Source organism: Pongo pygmaeus, chromosome 2, assembly GCF_028885625.2.
Source record: "Pongo pygmaeus isolate AG05252 chromosome 2, NHGRI_mPonPyg2-v2.0_pri, whole genome shotgun sequence".
Taxonomy (NCBI): domain Eukaryota; kingdom Metazoa; phylum Chordata; class Mammalia; order Primates; family Hominidae; genus Pongo; species Pongo pygmaeus.
Genome location: NC_085930.1, coordinates 1,206,294 through 1,224,762, shown reverse-complemented (window position 1 = coordinate 1,224,762; position 18,469 = coordinate 1,206,294). Strand labels below are relative to the sequence as shown.

Sequence of the window (18,469 nt, the reverse complement as noted above, 5' to 3'; positions counted from 1 at the left end):
CTTTTAGTAAAAATTATTTTGTTTTCATATAGGAAAACAATGCCTTCTGTCATTTACGGAAAACACATGGGCAATATGGTTGGTTGTTCGTTGTGCCCCTCTATCCTATAGGAAGAATATGATCTTTTAATTGTGCTTGGTCCTTTGTTTCTGGAGATATATATATATGTATATATACCATATGTATATATACATATGTATGTGTGTATGTGTGTATATATATCTCTCTAGGTTGTATGTAATTCAATATGTTGGAATTTAAAGATGCATTATTATTTGGATTTGATGTGAAATTAGATTGTGAATAATGGAATGAGATTGCTCTCCATTTTTTGCTGTTCTAGCATAGCCAAAAATATAAAGATATAGATGTACATATAAATATGTATTTGATTAAACACTTTAAATTTTAAATGGCTGCATCAAATTTTAAATGGTAGATGATATCAACAATAGCAGTGCACTCAAAATGTTATATAATCTTTGTAGCACAAATCCTGAAGTATATGAAAACTAAATAGCATATTTATATAAAATACCTAGATAACATGTCTAGGTTGAGATATTTAATCCCTCATAGAGCTATATTTGACTAATAAAAAATGACAGCTAAAAATAGTTTCCCTCCCTATAAGTACAAATATGATTTTTAAAGCATCTTTGTAACTTGTCATGAAGCTATTTATTAATTAAGGATTTAACTCTGTACCCATCTGCTCTTACAAAAGGGGAAAAAGATTTATCTATGAGAATAGGGAAGTATAGCACTGTTTTATGTTTTTCTCTTTAGTAATCTATCACCATTTAAAGCTTCAATATATGCCTTCCACTCAGGTTCCTGACACAGCCTACATTCTCTTTTCTGGTTGTAATCACAATATGGTAGAGCGATAAACAAAGTAAAAAGGTGTTAACAATTGAACTGCAATCCTACCTGTTATCTACTTTACTATAGCAGTGAAGTAGTCCAGACTTATTTGAAGGTGGTACTATTTTTATCTTACAAAAATCTACTATAATATTAATAACTTTCCATGTAAATTTTCATGTGCTGGCATGCTTACAAGTTAATAGTGTTATAGAATGCTCAGCTCTCAATATGAGGGGTTGTTTGTGGTGAATTGCATAACATATGTCATCTATTTGCTGAAAGAATATGCTGTTTAGCAAACTACCTGCTGAGCAACATAATAAGATTTTTGTACAAGGTACAAATTACTAATTATTGTATTTTATTTTTCTATGATTTCCTAAGAGGCATTATCAGGGTCTTACAGATGGAGTAAGCCTGTTTATTAAAATATCTATTGGCAAATAAAAGTTACAGTTTTGGTGGTGGAATTTGTGACTTTTTTGTATTGTTGTATTTATGCAGATTTAATGCAATTTATTTTTTGGTCTAATAAATCTAGATGCTCTTTAGATAATTTAGTAATTCTGGATGCAAAATCATAGTTGTAAATTTTTTAAATAATGTCATTAGGTTTAGACATAAATTCACAGAAATCACTATAAAAAACTAGTAAATATTTTTGTAGCGATTTTATATTGGAAAATATTTTGTGAGATTCAAGTAAATTAAAGTGTTCATTGCAGAGGCAGTACTGCACAGAAATTGCAGATGAAAAAAGGGTACACATAACATCAACTGTTGAAACACAGCTTTAGACCAATGTTTACACCAAAAACTTGCAGTAAGTTATAAATCAGGGATTATCTATATTCTTTTAAATGTTGCTGGTGAGAAAATAACGCTAAAGTATCCTGAATTAATCAGAACTGTGCTGTGTTCATTGTATCTGACTCTTTTCTTTTTTATAATTTTCTTACTACAGTTCTAAAAGCCAGTATGAAATTAAAACTGGTGAGAAGGTACCTAAAATTATATTCTGTTATGGTTATCTTAAGTGGCTTTAAGAAAATCACGTAGCATTTTTAAAGCTTGTTATTGTCATAATAAAATAAAAAGAGTCAAACTAACTTCTTAAATCAAGCGGAACAATTGTATCTCAGCCTCTGAATGTACCCGTGAGAGGAGTTTCAGTTGACAAAGCACCAAAACAGCAGATTCAACCATATGAAATATTTATATGTATTTATTTTTAATAGAGATGGGGTCTCCAACCTCTGGCCTTCAGAGATCCTCCTGCCTTACTTAGCCTCCCAAAGTGGTGGGATTACAGGGTGAGCCACTGTGCCCAGCCTTTATGTTTTTTGTTTTGTTTTGTTTTTGAGTGTAGGGTCTCACCCTTTTGCCCAGGCCAGAGTGCAATGGCACAATCTCAGCTCACCACAACCTCTGCCTCTCCAGTTCAAGCGATTCTCCTGCCTCAGCCTCCTGAGTAGCTGGGATTTCAGGAACGTGCCACCACACCCGGCTAATTTTTGTATCTTTAGTGGAGATGGGGTTTCACCATGTTGGCCAGGCTGGTCTTGAACTCCTGACCTCGTGATCCCCCTGCTTCAGCCTCCCAAAGTGCTGGGATTACAGGTGTGAGACACCGGGCCTGGCAGCCTTTATGTTTTTTTAAGTTTAATATTTTCAAGGCTAACATTTTTTTCTAGATTATTTAACTGCTTTATTTCATAACATTTATCTCTAGTAATAAGCCATCTATCAACTATACTTATCTAAGATAACGATTTGACCAGCTACATTTTTGTAAAAGAATTATCTATCTGCCTTGGTTTCCTGAAAAGTTGGATGCTCCTCAATATGTCCATTTTATTTCCAGTTTTCACCAAATGTTTTATATTAAGCCAAAAGAGATGAACTCAACCTAGAGGCAGAAAATATCAACTCCAGCAGGAAAAATTGAGTCTGTCCATGAAAGTTTTCTGAAATACAACATTTCGGCCTATCGCTAAGAAAAAAAAAAATGTTATATTTTGGCAGCAAGCACATTAGCGTCCATCTCTTAAAAGTGAGTCACAACACCCAGGCACACAGAAAAGTGTTCAACACCTCCCTGTCAATGCATTCACGATCAGAAGTTCAGAAGTTAAAGAATCACCACAGTTAGGGTTTGGGTCAATTTTGTTTATACAATAAAAATCTCAAGACAAAAGAAGACAGGACATTATTTATTGAACAATAAACATGTGCCAAACATTTGTATTTCTGTTATCTTTAATACTCAGAACTACCAGATAAGATAAATACTATAGTTTTGAAGGTGAGGATAGAAGCACGGAGAAGGGTAAATTGGGCTAAGACCACACAGTAAGAAAGAATGTATTTCCATACTCCATTTTTACAAGGACATTTATATGTTGATATGCATCCATAGGGTCTTTGTTTTGTTTTTGTCTTTCAACAAGAATCACTAATCCAGAGCCACTTTTGTTTTTTCGCTGTAAAAATGAAATTACATTTGGAAATTTGGAGAAGTGACAAAAGATAAATCACCCCATAATCACACGCTTACAACCATCCCCCCTACCATATTACTTTGAAATAATTCCTTCTAGTCTCTTTTTGCACCCTCCTAGTCCATTTTATAGGCCAAATGAATTGACAGGCCAAAGAACAGGCAGTGCAGTAAACATAATACTAGCTAGTTGAAAAGGGTCGCGCGGTGGGGGGCAGGGGGTCGGAAATCCTACACCCATGGCAAACAAACAAAAAAAATGAAGAGATACAAACCCCTATTTGAAGAATGAGGCCATTCACTGGGGGTGAGGTTAGTGGAGTTGGGCAGATTGAAAGGCTAGATCTTTAAAATGACTGCATCTGTAATGTGTCCGTTGGAAAACGCAGGAATAAAAGATGTGGGGAAGGGTATGCTTAAATATTTTCTATTTGAAGACCATTTGTGACTATGACTATAAAATCCAAGTGCAATTTAAGAAGGTGGTCAACTTTAAGTATTGACTATTAATACCTTTCCTGACCACCTGCCGATTTGATTCTGGAGACTGTAATCTACTCACAGGAGATTATGCCTGGTAGAAATCTCTTCGGGAGACCACACAACTAAGAAGCAGGGGTACAGGCATACTTTCTTAGCCGAATAACACCTTTTGACTTTTTACACCAGTTCTCCCCTCTACCTTCCTGTATTAACAGTTTTACCTCTACAGGGACTTAGGGTGGGAGGCCTATCAGGACCCAGAAAAGAGTCGGTGCGATGGGCAACTGGGAACTCCGGAGCACATCTTGCCCCAGGGGGGACAGTGTCGTCTTGCAGTGGTTGCCACCACGCTACGCTGGTGCCCGGTAACGACGCTCTCCGCGCCACACCCAGCGCCAGCCTCTTGGATCCCCAGGAAGACCAGGGCCGAGCGACAAACACGCAGCACACGCGAACGCCAAACGCTTCCCAGAAAGCTGTGCGCGCGCCTACAACTCCCATGATGCTACGCCGGGAACTGCCCGGCTCCTCGCAGGAAATAGGCAGCTCACCCTGCCACCTGTGCACACATTTTTCTTCAATGTATAGTTCCTCGGCGCGCCTCTGGCCTTTTCCCGGAGCTCTTCAGTCCCAGCTACAGCACAACGGCTGAATCGCCAGGACCCCCGGGGAGGCGTGGCTTCAGGACCGGAAGAAGCTCCTGTTGCCAAGGGAACGGTGCCTGCCAAGGCGCCTGCTCAGCGACTGATGCACGGACTGCTGCAGAGGCTGCGGGTTTTTCCAACTTCTAGAGACGGCTTTGCTCATTACCAGGCATCCTTCCCATGTAGGCATCGAGAAGAAGGCTGAGGGACCCTCGCACCAGATTTCCATCCCGGAGACCGATACGAGTGCGTCCATTCCTGTTGCCAGCTCCTGCGCCCTCCGGACTAACCTCAAAAACCAGGTATCTCCTCAACCCCGGGTTTTAAAGCCAGCGCCACCCTCTGTCCCCGTCAGTTTTAGAATTCCTCTTTGGTCTTTCCCATGTTTTTCACTCCACGCGTGTAGTTGTTGCTAATGTATGAGAAGTAGAAAAGAAGGTGAGTTATAGAGGCCCTAGAAAACTTACTAAACTGGTTTGGACGAATGTTTGGTTGATGGGTTTTAACAGTGCTCAACTTAGACTCCTGTATTTGGGGTGTGTGTGTGTGTGTGTGTGTGTGTGTGTAAGTGTGGTTTAAATTCTGTCATCAAAAACTGAAAGCCGAATAAGAATGTTTATTTGGGGTAATAAAAGTAGGCAACATTTCAATCAACAAACACTTTACAGAGTTTACTAAGTATCATTCGTGGTGTTTTCTCTGGGCTACCACTCTGTCTCTGCAGCTTACCCTCTAAGCTGTTAACTGTGGATAACATCCTAATTCTTCTGGACTTCTCTAGCAATATGTAATCCTTTAGGAAACAGTCTGTCAGACAATAACCAAGAGAATTTGGCTGGTGTGCAAAGAGAGGGTTAAGTAAGATAAGAAACAAGAAAGGAAGATTGGAGCCAGATTGTGAACAACCTTAAAAGCTGTGCTTGGAAGTTTGAAACTACTGGCTTTATTCTGAAAGCCAGTAGTTCTCAATAGTAACTTCACATCAGAAACACTGGGTAGCTTTTAAAACTACAGATGCCCTGATCTCATTTTCAAAAATTCGGATTCAGCAGTTGATTTCAGAGGGCAGCCAGGGTTGAGAATCATGGCTATCAGAGTAGGAAGCTGCAGAAAACAGTTGTATCTCTCGCTGCACACTTAAGACACGATTAACAAATGTTGACTGGCTTCAATTATCTTTTATTTATGCATGCAGAAAGTCAACTTATGGAAGGAAAATTATAACTACTTGAAACGTAGAAGTTTAAAGGCTCTATGATAGTTGTTTATAAAGCAATTTCAATAAATGTGATTACCTCTTTTAGAAAAACTGCCTGCTCTTCTAAATTGTGTGTCCCAAAATATTTCAGTAACAAGTATCAAGTGATAATCCATGGAAAAGTGATGGAAAGTCACAATACAAGGTACTGTGAAAAACGAATATTCAAGCATCAGGCTTTAAACACTCAGTGCTTTATAGTAGATGCTTAAAGGGGGGAAAATGTGAGAAGTTGTCGTTTTTAAAACATAAGTTCTAAATTGTATGAAATGGAGAACAAGATATAAGCATTTATATCAATATGTTTACACAGTAAATAAAGTGAGTAATAGCAAATTTACTTTGAAATCAAATGGTATGTGTGAATTGCTTCATGACATCAGAAGGTTAATTTAAAATAGATTTTACAAATGCTGGTCCTTAAGCTGTAATTTAAAGAAATGGACTGAATAAGATCTGAATCTCTAATACAAGGAGAAAAGTAGATTGAAGTGGCACAAATGGAAGTACCTGAGGTCAAACTCATCCTTGGGGAAAGACAAACGTGGTTCTGTAATAGGCCTCACCTTTTGGCATGGCACTGTTCCATCTCTTCTCTGCACATCACTGAAATTCAGTTTTGAAATTTCTACCCATAATCATGTCCCAAAAGGCCTAAGCAAAATGTTGATTGTGCAGCCTCCTTTTAGATACAGTTGTCTTGGAAGCCTCTTATTGATAAAGTTGCTGCAGCCTCACATCCTTCAAGGTATGGTCTTGCCTGAAATTGTGTGGAATAAAAAGTATTGAAGAAACTGTAATATGACAGATTGCTTATGCAACCTTAGATGGAGATGAGAATAAGTCAATTTAATGAGAATAAAAACATTAGAGAACTAATATTGGTGAGTAATGAGAAATATTTGGTACACAGATATATTGTGGCAGTTCCTGCAGCAGTTGGGAGCTGGAAAAAGGGATCTATCTCCCTGTCCTTCTACCACAAAGTAATGGTTTGGGGAGCAACGGACCCAAAGTGAGCTCCTTTGAGAAGTTTAGTTTGGAGACCTGAAGTGTAAATTTAACAGTACCTTAGATGAATATGAACAGCCATAAAGTTACCACATAGCAAGTTTTATGTACACAGCAGTTTTATTTGACTTCCAAATACTTCTATTTTTGGATTGCTGATAGTTTTTTTTTTTTTTAAGTTTGCATTAGAAAGATTTGTTTTTTCAAAGAATCAATACAATTGAACAAGCGAAATGAACACTTTAGGGACAAGTTAACAAAGAAATTTTTAAGATATTTAAAAAACTAAATTAAAATCTACAATCAGTATTTACTTCCTTATTCTATACTAATATGATAAAGTTCTTTTAAAATAGCACTTAGTAGGATGTTTCAGATAAGTAACAGTTAAAAAACAGATATTTAGTAAGGTTCAATACATTGAATGTGTGTGTGTATTTATGCATAACCTTCTTCACAAAGGTATTTGTGGTGACTTACAAAGATGTATGTGTAGGAGAAGGGGAAATAAGGATAAGTATTTCAGGATTCTTTGCTTCTACTGACAGAAAACCCTACTTAAACTGGAAATAAGCAAGCAAAAAAAAAAGTGAATTTATTGTAACTTCATATTATTACAAAATATAACAATGGGGCTGGCTTCTGATAAAGATTTAACAGTGGCTTAAATGATATCACCAAAATCTCAAAATCTGTCTGCTTTTCAGATCTGCCTTCTACTTTCTGAGTTTCAGCATTAGAATACATGAACCCCATTGCCCATTCATTGTTTCAGATTTTCTGGAAAGGCTACGGCCTAATGCTTCCATATTTTCAAGTATCACAATTCGCAGACTCCAAATGATACTGAGGCTGACCATGTTTTATTCTTAAATATTATAAATTACAGGGAGAAATGTTGTTATTTCCAAGGCATTGTTCTGTGTTGCCACCTGTTATAAGCTGCAAATCTGCGTGTCAGTTAAGGCTCCTTTCTAGTAATCAGCTTACACTGTGTTTACTAAGTGCAAAGCTACATTGACATAGTTTTCACACTATTATTATGTGTATTTAAATTATTACCTTTTTTTAATACATGTACCAATATTTTCCATAACTTAAGGTGCCTTTGGGTAATATTTTATTTTTTCTTAATTGCAGCTGGTTTGTAAATATTTGAATCACATTATGGGATTGCTAGACAGACTTTCAATCTTGCTTGGCCTGAAGAAGAAGGAGGTTCATGTTTTGTGCCTTGGGCTAGATAATAGTGGCAAAACAACGATCATTAACAAACTTAAACCTTCAAATGTAAGTATCTTTGTTAGATGCTTTATGTATTTTCTGCCACTAAAGAAAATTAATGTGCAGAATTATGTTATATGACATTAAAACCACATATAATCACATTAAGATATTCTGTTAACCTTTCAGTACCTTTAAGTATCCTCAGCCATAATTTGCAGTATATTTTATACAGTAAATTTTAATTATTAAACTGGAATATTATTTTGAAATGTCTTTTCTTTCAAAAGATCTTCACAAATTTATTGAGTACTTTTAGATGTCATTGCCTTCTTTTTAGTTTCCTCCTTACAGGAGGAGCAAAACAAAGAGAAAGGTGAAACATTTTTATAGGTTCTATGGATAATTAGACAATTTTCGAAAGTATAGTATGCATATTAGTAATAGTAAGCAAGATGATTTTAAGCAATAAGTGTATGGACATATTGTAATAACTGAAAAATATATAAAGCTAGCACATTTAACATGTGATGTTTAAGTTAAAGTCTGCTGCACATAAAGAAAGCCTATCTAATAGTGCTTTCTTAATTTCTGGCACCAATTCCTGAGCCTTTATGTTTAGACAACTCTCCTGCCTTATCAGAAAAACTGACCTCCAGGTCCAGAGATAAGTGATTGGCTTTGCTTTTTTTTTTTTTTTTTTTTTATGGTAATGGTAACAGCCAAGGAGCCACTTGAAATGGGACTTCTTGAAGGGTTTCAAACCTCTGTCACTCAGTTATAGATGTAGATACAACACTTGCTCCCTTCCTACACCAAGCTCGAGAAGAGTCTCTTGTAAGCTTACATCCACTACTGGAACATTATTTTTAAGGAATTAAATAAAATAAGTACAGAAATATACAATGCTCTGATAGGAAATGCCTTGCAAAAAAATAGTGCCCAACTCATTTTATAGTAAAATTGTCTCATTTTTGTGCATAAAATCAGTTTCTAGATAAGTAGTTCTTTCCTGGACACAAACTAGTTTTTCATATTAAACTATCTTTATGTTTATGTATTGTTAATGTACTGAGGTTGCTGGCATTTCTAAACTGAATAGGGAAAGAGGGAGGACATTTTAACCTGATCGCTTTTTTCAAGAATCTAGTTTTAGCTGTCATTTTTTTAGAGATAGAATCTATATACCTTTTTCAAAAATTTCAATCTTTATTCCACTCCCCAATATGCATGCTCGCATTGTCACATCATCCAGTTTTTATATCATTTTTTGTTGATACAAATTTAGGGGTTACATGTGATAGTTTGATACATGCATACAATGCATAATAAATCAGAGTCACTGGGATATCCATCAGCTCAAACATTTATCTTTTTTATATGTTCAGAACATTCTAATTCTTCTTTTCTGGCTATTTTGAAATATACAGTAAATTATTGTTAACTATAGTCACCCTACTGAATTATCAAACACTAAGTCTTATTCCTTTATCTAACTGTATTTTTATACCTATTAATGAACCTCTCTCCACCCCTCTCTCCCCGCTACCCTTCCCAGCCTCTGGTAACCACCTACTCTATGTCTCTATGAGATCTACTTTTTTAGATCCCACAAACAAGTGAGAACATGTGACACTTGTCTTTCTGGACCTGGCTTATTTCACTTAACTTAGTGACCTTCAGTTCTCTCCATATTGCTGCAAATGACAGGATTTCAGTCTTTTTTATGGCTGAATAATATTTCGTTGTGTATATGTACCAAATTTTCATTAGCCATACATCCACTGATGGACAAAAATGTATTCCATATCTTGGCTATTGTGAATAGTGGTGCTATAAACTTGGGAGTGCAGGTATCTCTTTGATATGTTGATTTCCATTTTTTTGGATATATTCCCACAGTGAGATTGCTGGATCCTATGGGAGTTCTAGTTTTAGTTTCATGTGGAAACACCATACTGTTTTCCACAGTGGCTACACTAATTTGCATTCCCACCAACAGTCTACGAGAGTTCCCCCTTTTCCACATCTTCACTAGCATTCATTATTTTTTTGCCTTTTTTGATAAAGGCCATTTTAACTGGCGTGAAATAATATCTCATTGTAGTTTGATATATATTTTCCTGATGATTAATGGTGAGCATTTTTTTCATATGCCTGTTGGCCATTTGTCTATATTCTTTTGAGAAATGTCTATTCAGATCTTTTACCCATTTTTTTAGTCAGATTTTTTGTGTTTTGTTTGTTGTTTTTCCTTGCTACTGAATTGAGTTCCTTCTGTATTTTGGTTATTAATCCTTTGTTGAGTGGATATTATGTAAATATTTTGTGTAATTCTGTAGATTATCTCTTCACTTTGTTGATTGTTTCCTTTGCTGTGTAGAAGCTTTGTAGCTTGATATAGTCCCATTTGTCTATTTTTGCTTTTGTTACATGTGCTTCTGAGGTCTTACTGCCCAAATCAGTGTCCTGAAGCATTTTCCCTGTGTTTTCTCCTAGTACATAGTTTTGGGTCTTAGATTTAAGTCTTTAATCGATTTTTATTTGACTTTTGTGTATGGTGGGAGATAGGGGTCTAGTTTCAGTCTTCTACATGTGGTTATCCAGTGTTCCAGCATCATAAGACTATCCTTTTCCCAGTGTATGTTCTTGGATGTCTTTTTGGAAAATGAGTTGGATGTAAATACATGGATTTATTTCTGGCTTCTCTGTTCTCTTCTGTTGGTCTGTGTGTGTGTGTTTATGCCAGAACTATGCTGTTTTGGTTATCATGGCTTTGTAGTATAGTTTGAAGTCAGATAGTGTGGTACCTCCAACTTTGTACTTTTTGTTCAGGATTATTTTGGCTATTTGGGGTCTTTTATGGTTTCATATAAATTTTAGGATTCTTTTTATATTTCTGTGAATGTTATTGTTATTTTGATAGGGATTGCATTGACTCTGTTAATCTCTTCGGGTGGTATAGATATTTTAACAGTGATAATTCTTTCAATCCATGAGCATAGATAGAATAGCTTTTCATGTTTTTGTGTCCTCTTCAATTTCTTTCATCAGTATTTTATAGTTTTAATTGTAGAGATCTTTGGTTGGATTTATTCTTAAGTATTTTATATTTTTTGTAGCTATTATATATGGGATTACTCTCTTGATTTCATTTTCAGATTGTTTGTTCTTGGTGTATATAAATGCTACTGATTTTTATATGTGGACTTTTGTATCCTGAAACTTCACTGAATCTCTTTATCAGTTCTAACAGTATTTTTGGTAGAGTCTTCAGGTTTTTCTAAATATAAGAACATGTCATCTACAAACAGATAATTTGAGTTATTTCTTTCTAATACTGATGACCTTCATTTTTCTTGCCTAATTGCTCTGGCTGGAACTTCTAGTATTGTTTTTGAGTAAAAGTGGTGAAAATGAACATCCTTGTCTTGTTCCAGGTTTAGAGGAAAGGCTTTTAGTTTTTCTCCATTCAGTATATTAGCTCCACCAGTATAATATTAGTATATTAGCCATGGTTTTGTCATTTATTTGACCTTTATTGTTTTGAGGTATGGTTCTTTTAATCCAATTTGTTGAGAGTTTTTGTCATAAAGAGATGTTGAATTTTATCAAAAGTTTTTTCAACGTCTATTTTAAATGGTCATGTGGTTTTGTCCTTGATACTATTAATCTTATGGGCTCGTATATTGATTTGTGTATGTTGAACCATCCTTGTATCCCTGGGATGAATCCTACTGATCATGGTGAATGAACTTTTTAATAGGTTGTTAGATTCAGTTTGCTAGCATTTTGTTGAAGATTTTTGCATCTATGTTCATGAGGGATATTGGCCTGTAGTTTTATCATTGTGTTCCTGACTAGTTTCGGTGTCGGATTAATGCCAGCTTTGTAAAATGAGTTTGGAAGTGTTTCCTTCTCTTTACTTTTTGGGATCGTTTGAGTTGAATTAGTATTTGTTTTTTAAATGTTTGGTAGAATTCTATAGTGAAGCCATCAGGTCCTAATATTTTCTTTAATGGGAGACTTTATATTAGTGCTTTGAGCTCCTTACTCATTATTGGCCTGTTCAGGTATTTTATTTTTCCATAGTTCAATCTCAGTAGGTTGAATGTGTCCAGGAATTTATCCACTTCTATGTTATCCAATTTGTTGGCATGTAGTTTTTCATAATAATCTCTAATAATCCCTTGTATTTCTGTGGTATCAGTTGTTATTTCTCGTTCTTAAGTTCTAATTTCATTTATTTGGATCCTCTTTTTTTTTTTCCTAGTTTATCTAATGTCTTCTCAATTTTATAATTTCAAAAAGCCAACTTTTTGATTCTTTGATCTTTTGTATGTTTTTAGTCTCACTTTCATTTATTCTTGTTATGATCTTTATTTATTTCCTTCTATTAATTTTGGTTTAGATTTGTTCTTCCTTTTATGGTTGTTCGAGGTGCATCATTGGGTTATGTGAAGGCTTGCTACTTTTTTTTTTTTTTTTTTTTTTTTTTTTTGAGATGGAGTTTTGCGCTTGTTGCCCAGGCTGGAGTGCAATGGTGTGATCTCAGCTCACCACAACCTCTGCCTTCCGGGTTCAAGTGATTCTCCTGCCTCAGCCTCCCGAGTAGCTGGGATTATAGGCATGCACCACCACGCCCTGCTAATTTTGTATTTTTAGTAGAGATGGGGTTTCTCCATGTTGGTCAGGCTGGTCTCAAACTCCCGACCTCTGGTGATCTGCCCACCTCGGCCTCCCAAAGTGCTGGAATTATGGGTGTGAACCACCACGCCTGGCTGCTACTTTTTTGATGTATGTGTTTATTGCTATAAACTTCTTGGTTAGTACTGGTTTTGCAGTATCCATAGATTTTGGCATGTTGTATTTCCCTTTTCATTTAAGAATGTATTAGTCAGGGTTCTCTAGAGGGACAGAACTAATAGGATAGATATATATAAAGGGGAGTTTCTTAAGTAGTATTAACTCACACAGTCACAAGGCTCCACAATAGTCTGTCTGCAGGCTGAGGAGCAAGGAAGCCAGTCTGAGTCACAAAACTGAAGAACTTGGAGTCCGATGTTCAAGGACAGGAAGCATCCAGCATGGGAGAAAGATGTAGGCTGGGAGGCTAAGCCAGTTTAGCCTTTTCACATTTTTCTGCCTGCTTTATATATTCTGGCCTCACTGGCAGCTGATTAGATGGTACTCAGCCAGATTAAGAGTGGCCTGCCTTTCCCAGCCACTGACTCAAATATTAATCTCCTTTGGCAGCACCCTTACAGACACACCCAGGATCAATACTTTGCATCACTCAATCCAATCAAGTTGACACTCAGTATTAACCATCACAGGTCCACCCGTTGTCAATACACATCTCCTGAGATCATACATAATGTTCAAATAAGGACAATAATAAGGTCATAATTATGCCTAACATAATACAACTATCCTTCGTACAACCGGAAATATACCAATCCCCAACCCAAATGCTATTACATAAAGTCAACAGTACTTAAATGCTGAAATGAAGTTAATAAATCTTATGTCACATGATAAAGGAAAAAGAAAATAAAATGAATATATTTTCATAGTACAAGTTTATATGTGCACAAACATGTTTTTAACAAAAGGAGAAAATACTCATGGCAGTTACAGTCTTTGTTTCTGTAACTGGTCACGTGGTCACAGCTAGTATTGATGATTTCCTTCTTCTACTACCTATTCTGTATTCCCTTTGCCTTCAGCAGGCACCTCAGCAGGTACTGTTTTTTGTTTGTTTGTTTGTTTTTCCTGGTGGAGTGACCCAAACCTTCATTCCTGGAGGGTCTGGTCCATATGTAGTCCTGTCGGATTGGGCTGTTGTAGTTTCCCATTGACCTGAATCACAGGGCATGGTAATACGAAGAGACGCCCTAATGGATCTCCTATATTCCATACATACTCTTCCTTACCTCCGTTGTGGAGTGATAGTCCGATTTCATCTTGATAGTCCCGGATAGTCACTCCAGCCAACACTGTAACTCCCTTCTTAGCTTGTTGACTTAAAGGTAGGAGGAGCCTGTTCTCCAGATTACTGTTTATATAAATTAGAAAACTCGAGCAGTTCTTTTTGAGTGTAGTGCACCACCTCATGGATCACACTCTCAACCTCACCTCTAGGGGCCCCCCGGGACTTTAGTTATAGGTCTAGAAGCAGGCGGGGGTATTGAGGGTGACTCTTGAGGAGAATCAACATTATCTTGCCTGGCAACTGCCTCAGGGGAGGCCATCACTGTTGTCCCAGGCAGCGCTGGGTTTATCTCCTCCGACAAAGGTGGAAAGGCTGATGGCAGCATGGGTGGGGGAGGGGATGTTGCCACTACTGGGAATGGGGAAGCTGTTTCTTCTGGCAAAACAAGGTTCATCAGAGTTTACAAGCTTGATGTCCCCAGCTTCGTCAGGGTCCTCCCACAAATCCCCATTCCAAGTTGCAGAGTCCCATTCTTTTCCAATCAATGCCCTCACTTTGACAGTAGGCACCTGGCGAGGCTGTGCATGCACCTTTCATTGCAGGTCAGCAACTGATAGAAGAGCTTGTGCCTGTTTTTCCACAATTTCAGCTCTTTCTCTACAGGAGATAAGACTCTCACTCAGGGCAATCTTAGCAGCTTTGAGGCTCAGTATGTGCTTCTGAAGCCGGGGGTTACAATCCCTGAGTTCATAATTTTCTTTCATTACTTTGTCCGGTGAACTTTAGAGCAACCAACCAACTTCATTATGTTCCTTGGTTCTCCACATATAGTCAAAGGCATTATGTATAGAGTCACTAAACTACTTACCTCTCACGAGCAGTGAATCAAGAGTGTCAAATGCATTTATTTTGCATAATTCTCTAAACAGTTCGTGCCAAGGACTATCAGTGTTCTCCATACTATTAAAAGTAGAGTCCTTAGCATTTTGGGGTCTAATCATATTAAGCAGCCAACTCTAGAAACCCCAAAACCAATGAAAGAACTCCATCCTTAATATTCTGTTCCTCTAGAACCACTCCTGGCACCAAAATCTATATTAGTCAGGGTTCTCTAGAAGGGCAGAACTAATAGGATAGATAGATATACATATAAAGGGGAGTTTATTAAGTAGTATTAACTCACATGATCACAGTCCCACAATATACCATCTGCAAGCTGAGGAACAAGGAAACCGGTCCGAGCCCCAAAACTGAAGAACTTGAAGTCTGATGTTCAAGGGCAGGAAGCATCCAGCATGGTAGAAAGATGTAGGCTGGGAGGCTAAGCCAACCTAGCCTTTTCAGTTTTTTTTGCCTGCTTTATATATTCTGGCCACACTGGCAGCTGATTAGATTGTTCCCACCCAGATTAAGGCGATTGTTCCCAGCACACTGACTCAAATGTTAATCTCCCTTAGCAGCACCCTCACAGACACACCCAGGATCAATACTTTGCATCCTTCAATCCAATCAAATTGACACTTAGTATTAACCATCACAAAGAACTTTTGAATTTCCTTCTTAATTTCTTCATTCACCCACTGAATATTAGGAAGCATGTTAATTTCCATGTGTTTTTATAGTTTCCAAAGTTCTTCTCATTATTGATTTCTAGTTTTATTCCATTGTGGTTAGAAAAGATACTTGATATGATCTCTACCTTTTAAAATTTGTTGAGATTTGTTTTGTTGCCTAACATACGATCTATTTTGGAGAATGTTCCATTTGATGATGAGGATAATGTATATTCTGCAGCTGTTGGATTGAATGTTCCATAAATGTTTATTAGGTCCATTTGGTCTAGAGTTCAGTTTAACTTGGATTTCTTTTGTTGTTGATTTTTCTGTCTGAATGATCTGTCTGTTACTGAGAATGGGGTGTTGAAGTCCTCTGCTGTTATTGTATTGCAGTCTTTCTCACCCTTTAGCTCTATTAATGTTTGGTTAATATATACGGTGTTCCCATGTTGGAGGCACATATATTTACACTTGTTATATTCTCATTCTGAATTTACTCCTTTTTCCTCATATAGTGGTTTACTTTGTCTCTTTTTATAGTCTTTGACTTGTAATCTGTTTTATCTGATATGAGTATAGCTATTCCTGCTGTTTGTTGGTTTTCATTTACATGGAATGTCTTTATCCGTTTTGTTTTCAGCCTGTGTGTATCTTCATAGATGAAATGAGTTTTTTGTGGAAAGCACATAGTTGGGTCTTATTTTTTTTTTAATCTATTCAGCCACTCTGTGTCTTCTAATTGAAGAATGTAGTTCATTTACATTTAATACTACTACTGATAGGTAAGGACTTACTATTGCCATTTAGTTAATTTTTCTATGGTTGTTTTGTAGCTCCTCTTTTCCTTTCTTCCTTTCTTAAGGGATATTACTTGTGCTAATCTTAGTACTGGATATTTGTTTTTGGTTTTCTGTGGGAGATAGTGAAACCTAATTGCTTCTTGCTTCTACTTCATTTTGGTGATGTTACCTTTATTCTTTTTGTTTATTTATTTATTTATTTTTTTGAGACAGGGTCTGGCTCTGTCACCCAGGCTGGAGTGCAGTGGCACAATCTTGGCTCATTGCAACCTCCATTTCCCAGGTTCAAGTGATTCTGCTACCTCAGTCTCCTGAGTAGCTGGGATTACAGGCACGCACCACCACACCCCACTACTTTTTTTGTATTTTTAGTAGAGATGAGGTTTCGCCATGTTGGTCAGGCTGGTCTTGAACTCATAACCTGAGGTGATCTACCCCTCTTGCCCTCCCAAAGTGCTGGGATTACAGGCGTGAGCCTCCGTGCCTGGCCACCCTTATTCTTAAAATTTAAAACAATCTAAAATTGTTCAGCTAATAACTTACATATTCATTTGATAACTTGCTTATTAAATTTCTCCCATTATAAATGAGCATAGATTTTTCTCTTCTTCAGCAGTGAATCCCGGATACCTAGAATAATGCTTGGCACTTTGGATGAGTAGATTGATGGATGATTTTTTAATATTTAGTTTTGGCCAGGGGATTATGATTGATATCACCAAGGATATCATTTTTATCAGACTTAATGAAACTAACCAAATAGGATCTCTCTCAGAAATCTTATTCTGTTCCTGTTTATGTTGGTGTATCCTTGAACTGTCTCAGAATGTTTTATTCCACTAAGGCAATACAATAACCATAGGAGATTTGTTCCAGGACACACGTTCCCACCCACCCCCTTCCACCCTCCTACCTATATAAAATGGTATAGTATTTGCATATAACTTATGCACATCCTCCCGTATACCTTAAATCATCTCTAGATTACTAATAATACTTTAATACAATGTAAATACTGTGTAAATAGTGTTTATTGTATTTATACATTTGTGATATTTTTATTGTTAAATAGTATTGTTATCTTTTTTAAATTATTATTTTCAATTCATGTTAGCTAAATCTGTGGATTTAGAAGCTATAGATACAGAGGGTTGACTGTAATTCCTACACTCTTTGTTTACTTTGTGCCATTCCCTGTCCAATTTTCAGAATGACCAAATGTATTTGTTCTTGGATAGAGCAGAGGGAGATTGATATTGTAAACTATCTTTTGGAATATGTTGGAGGAAAATGAGTTCCACTTCAGTCTGGAAGCAATTACTCACATATCTTGTTCTATCCTGATTAATTTGTGAAGTTTCTTTTTTTTCCTGATTACTTTCTACTAGAACTTTTGAAGTGATGGAAAGAAAAGAAAATTTATGAATTTTATTCCTACAAATAAAATAGCAAGTTTCTCTGGAAATAAAAAAGAGTTTGTGAAGAAGTTAGGTGATCGTGGGGACGCTAGGGAAATGTTCTAATTATAATTCAGTGAAGACAGGGTTGCTATTTTAATATACATTTTTTGAGACTTCTTTAAACTTTAGCTTCCTATTTTGTTATTGGTATCTTTTTCCTCATAGTAGTAGCTGATGATTTTTTTCACATGATTGGCACATTTAAAGCCCTTAAAATCAAAATAATGAAGTTGGGGGAACATTAAAACTTAGGAAACTTCTTATTGCAAAGGTTGTTCTGAAATGAAGGAACCCCAAGGTATGAGGCAGGAATCTTAGTAGCAGGAAGTGAATTTTGTCTTACATAAACAAAAATATATTTTTGGAAAAATACTAGGTCAGATCTTGGAATGGATAGAAGGAAAAGGAAAAAGCTAAGTAAACAAACTTCAGAAAGGCAAAACAAGGGCAGCTCTGGAGGGCCTTTCTACTAGTGCATTACCATGCTATTAAAGTGACCAAGCTCCAGTGAATTTTGAGCTTCTGTCTTTCCTTGAATTTAAATTTCCCAGAAGTAGACTACCAGAGTGAATGTAATAGTGTGAGGCAAAATTTTCCCTTCTAATATTGTTTTTTTATAAAAGCAACAAGATGAACTGAAGGGGAATTTTTTTTAAAGTTATAGTGAGAATATGGGAAGAATTGGGGAAGAGACTGAAATCAGTGAGCATGTAATTATAATAATATC

General features: G+C 36.5%; 1 protein-coding gene across 10 annotated transcripts in view; it reads left to right on the top strand.

Moving 5' to 3' along the window:
- The first annotated feature begins 4,367 nt into the window (after nucleotides 1-4,367).
- Nucleotides 4,368-18,469, top strand: part of ARL6 (ADP ribosylation factor like GTPase 6) — a 36,768-nt gene continuing 22,666 nt past the window's right edge. For 3 of the 10 annotated variants that reach the window (XR_010125653.1, XM_054481304.1, XM_063661449.1), the window contains exons 1-2: nucleotides 4,669-4,800; nucleotides 7,908-8,057. Coding sequence is in view for 6 of the 10 variants with exons in the window: in XM_054481304.1 (XP_054337279.1) it covers nucleotides 7,935-8,057 (123 nt within the window). In the remaining 4 variants the exon portion in view is untranslated. Of the gene's footprint in view, nucleotides 4,801-5,802; nucleotides 5,902-7,907; nucleotides 8,058-18,469 lie in introns of all 10 variants that reach the window. The other 7 variants (XR_010125656.1, XM_063661450.1, XM_054481298.2 and 4 more) reach the window with 6 other exon arrangements.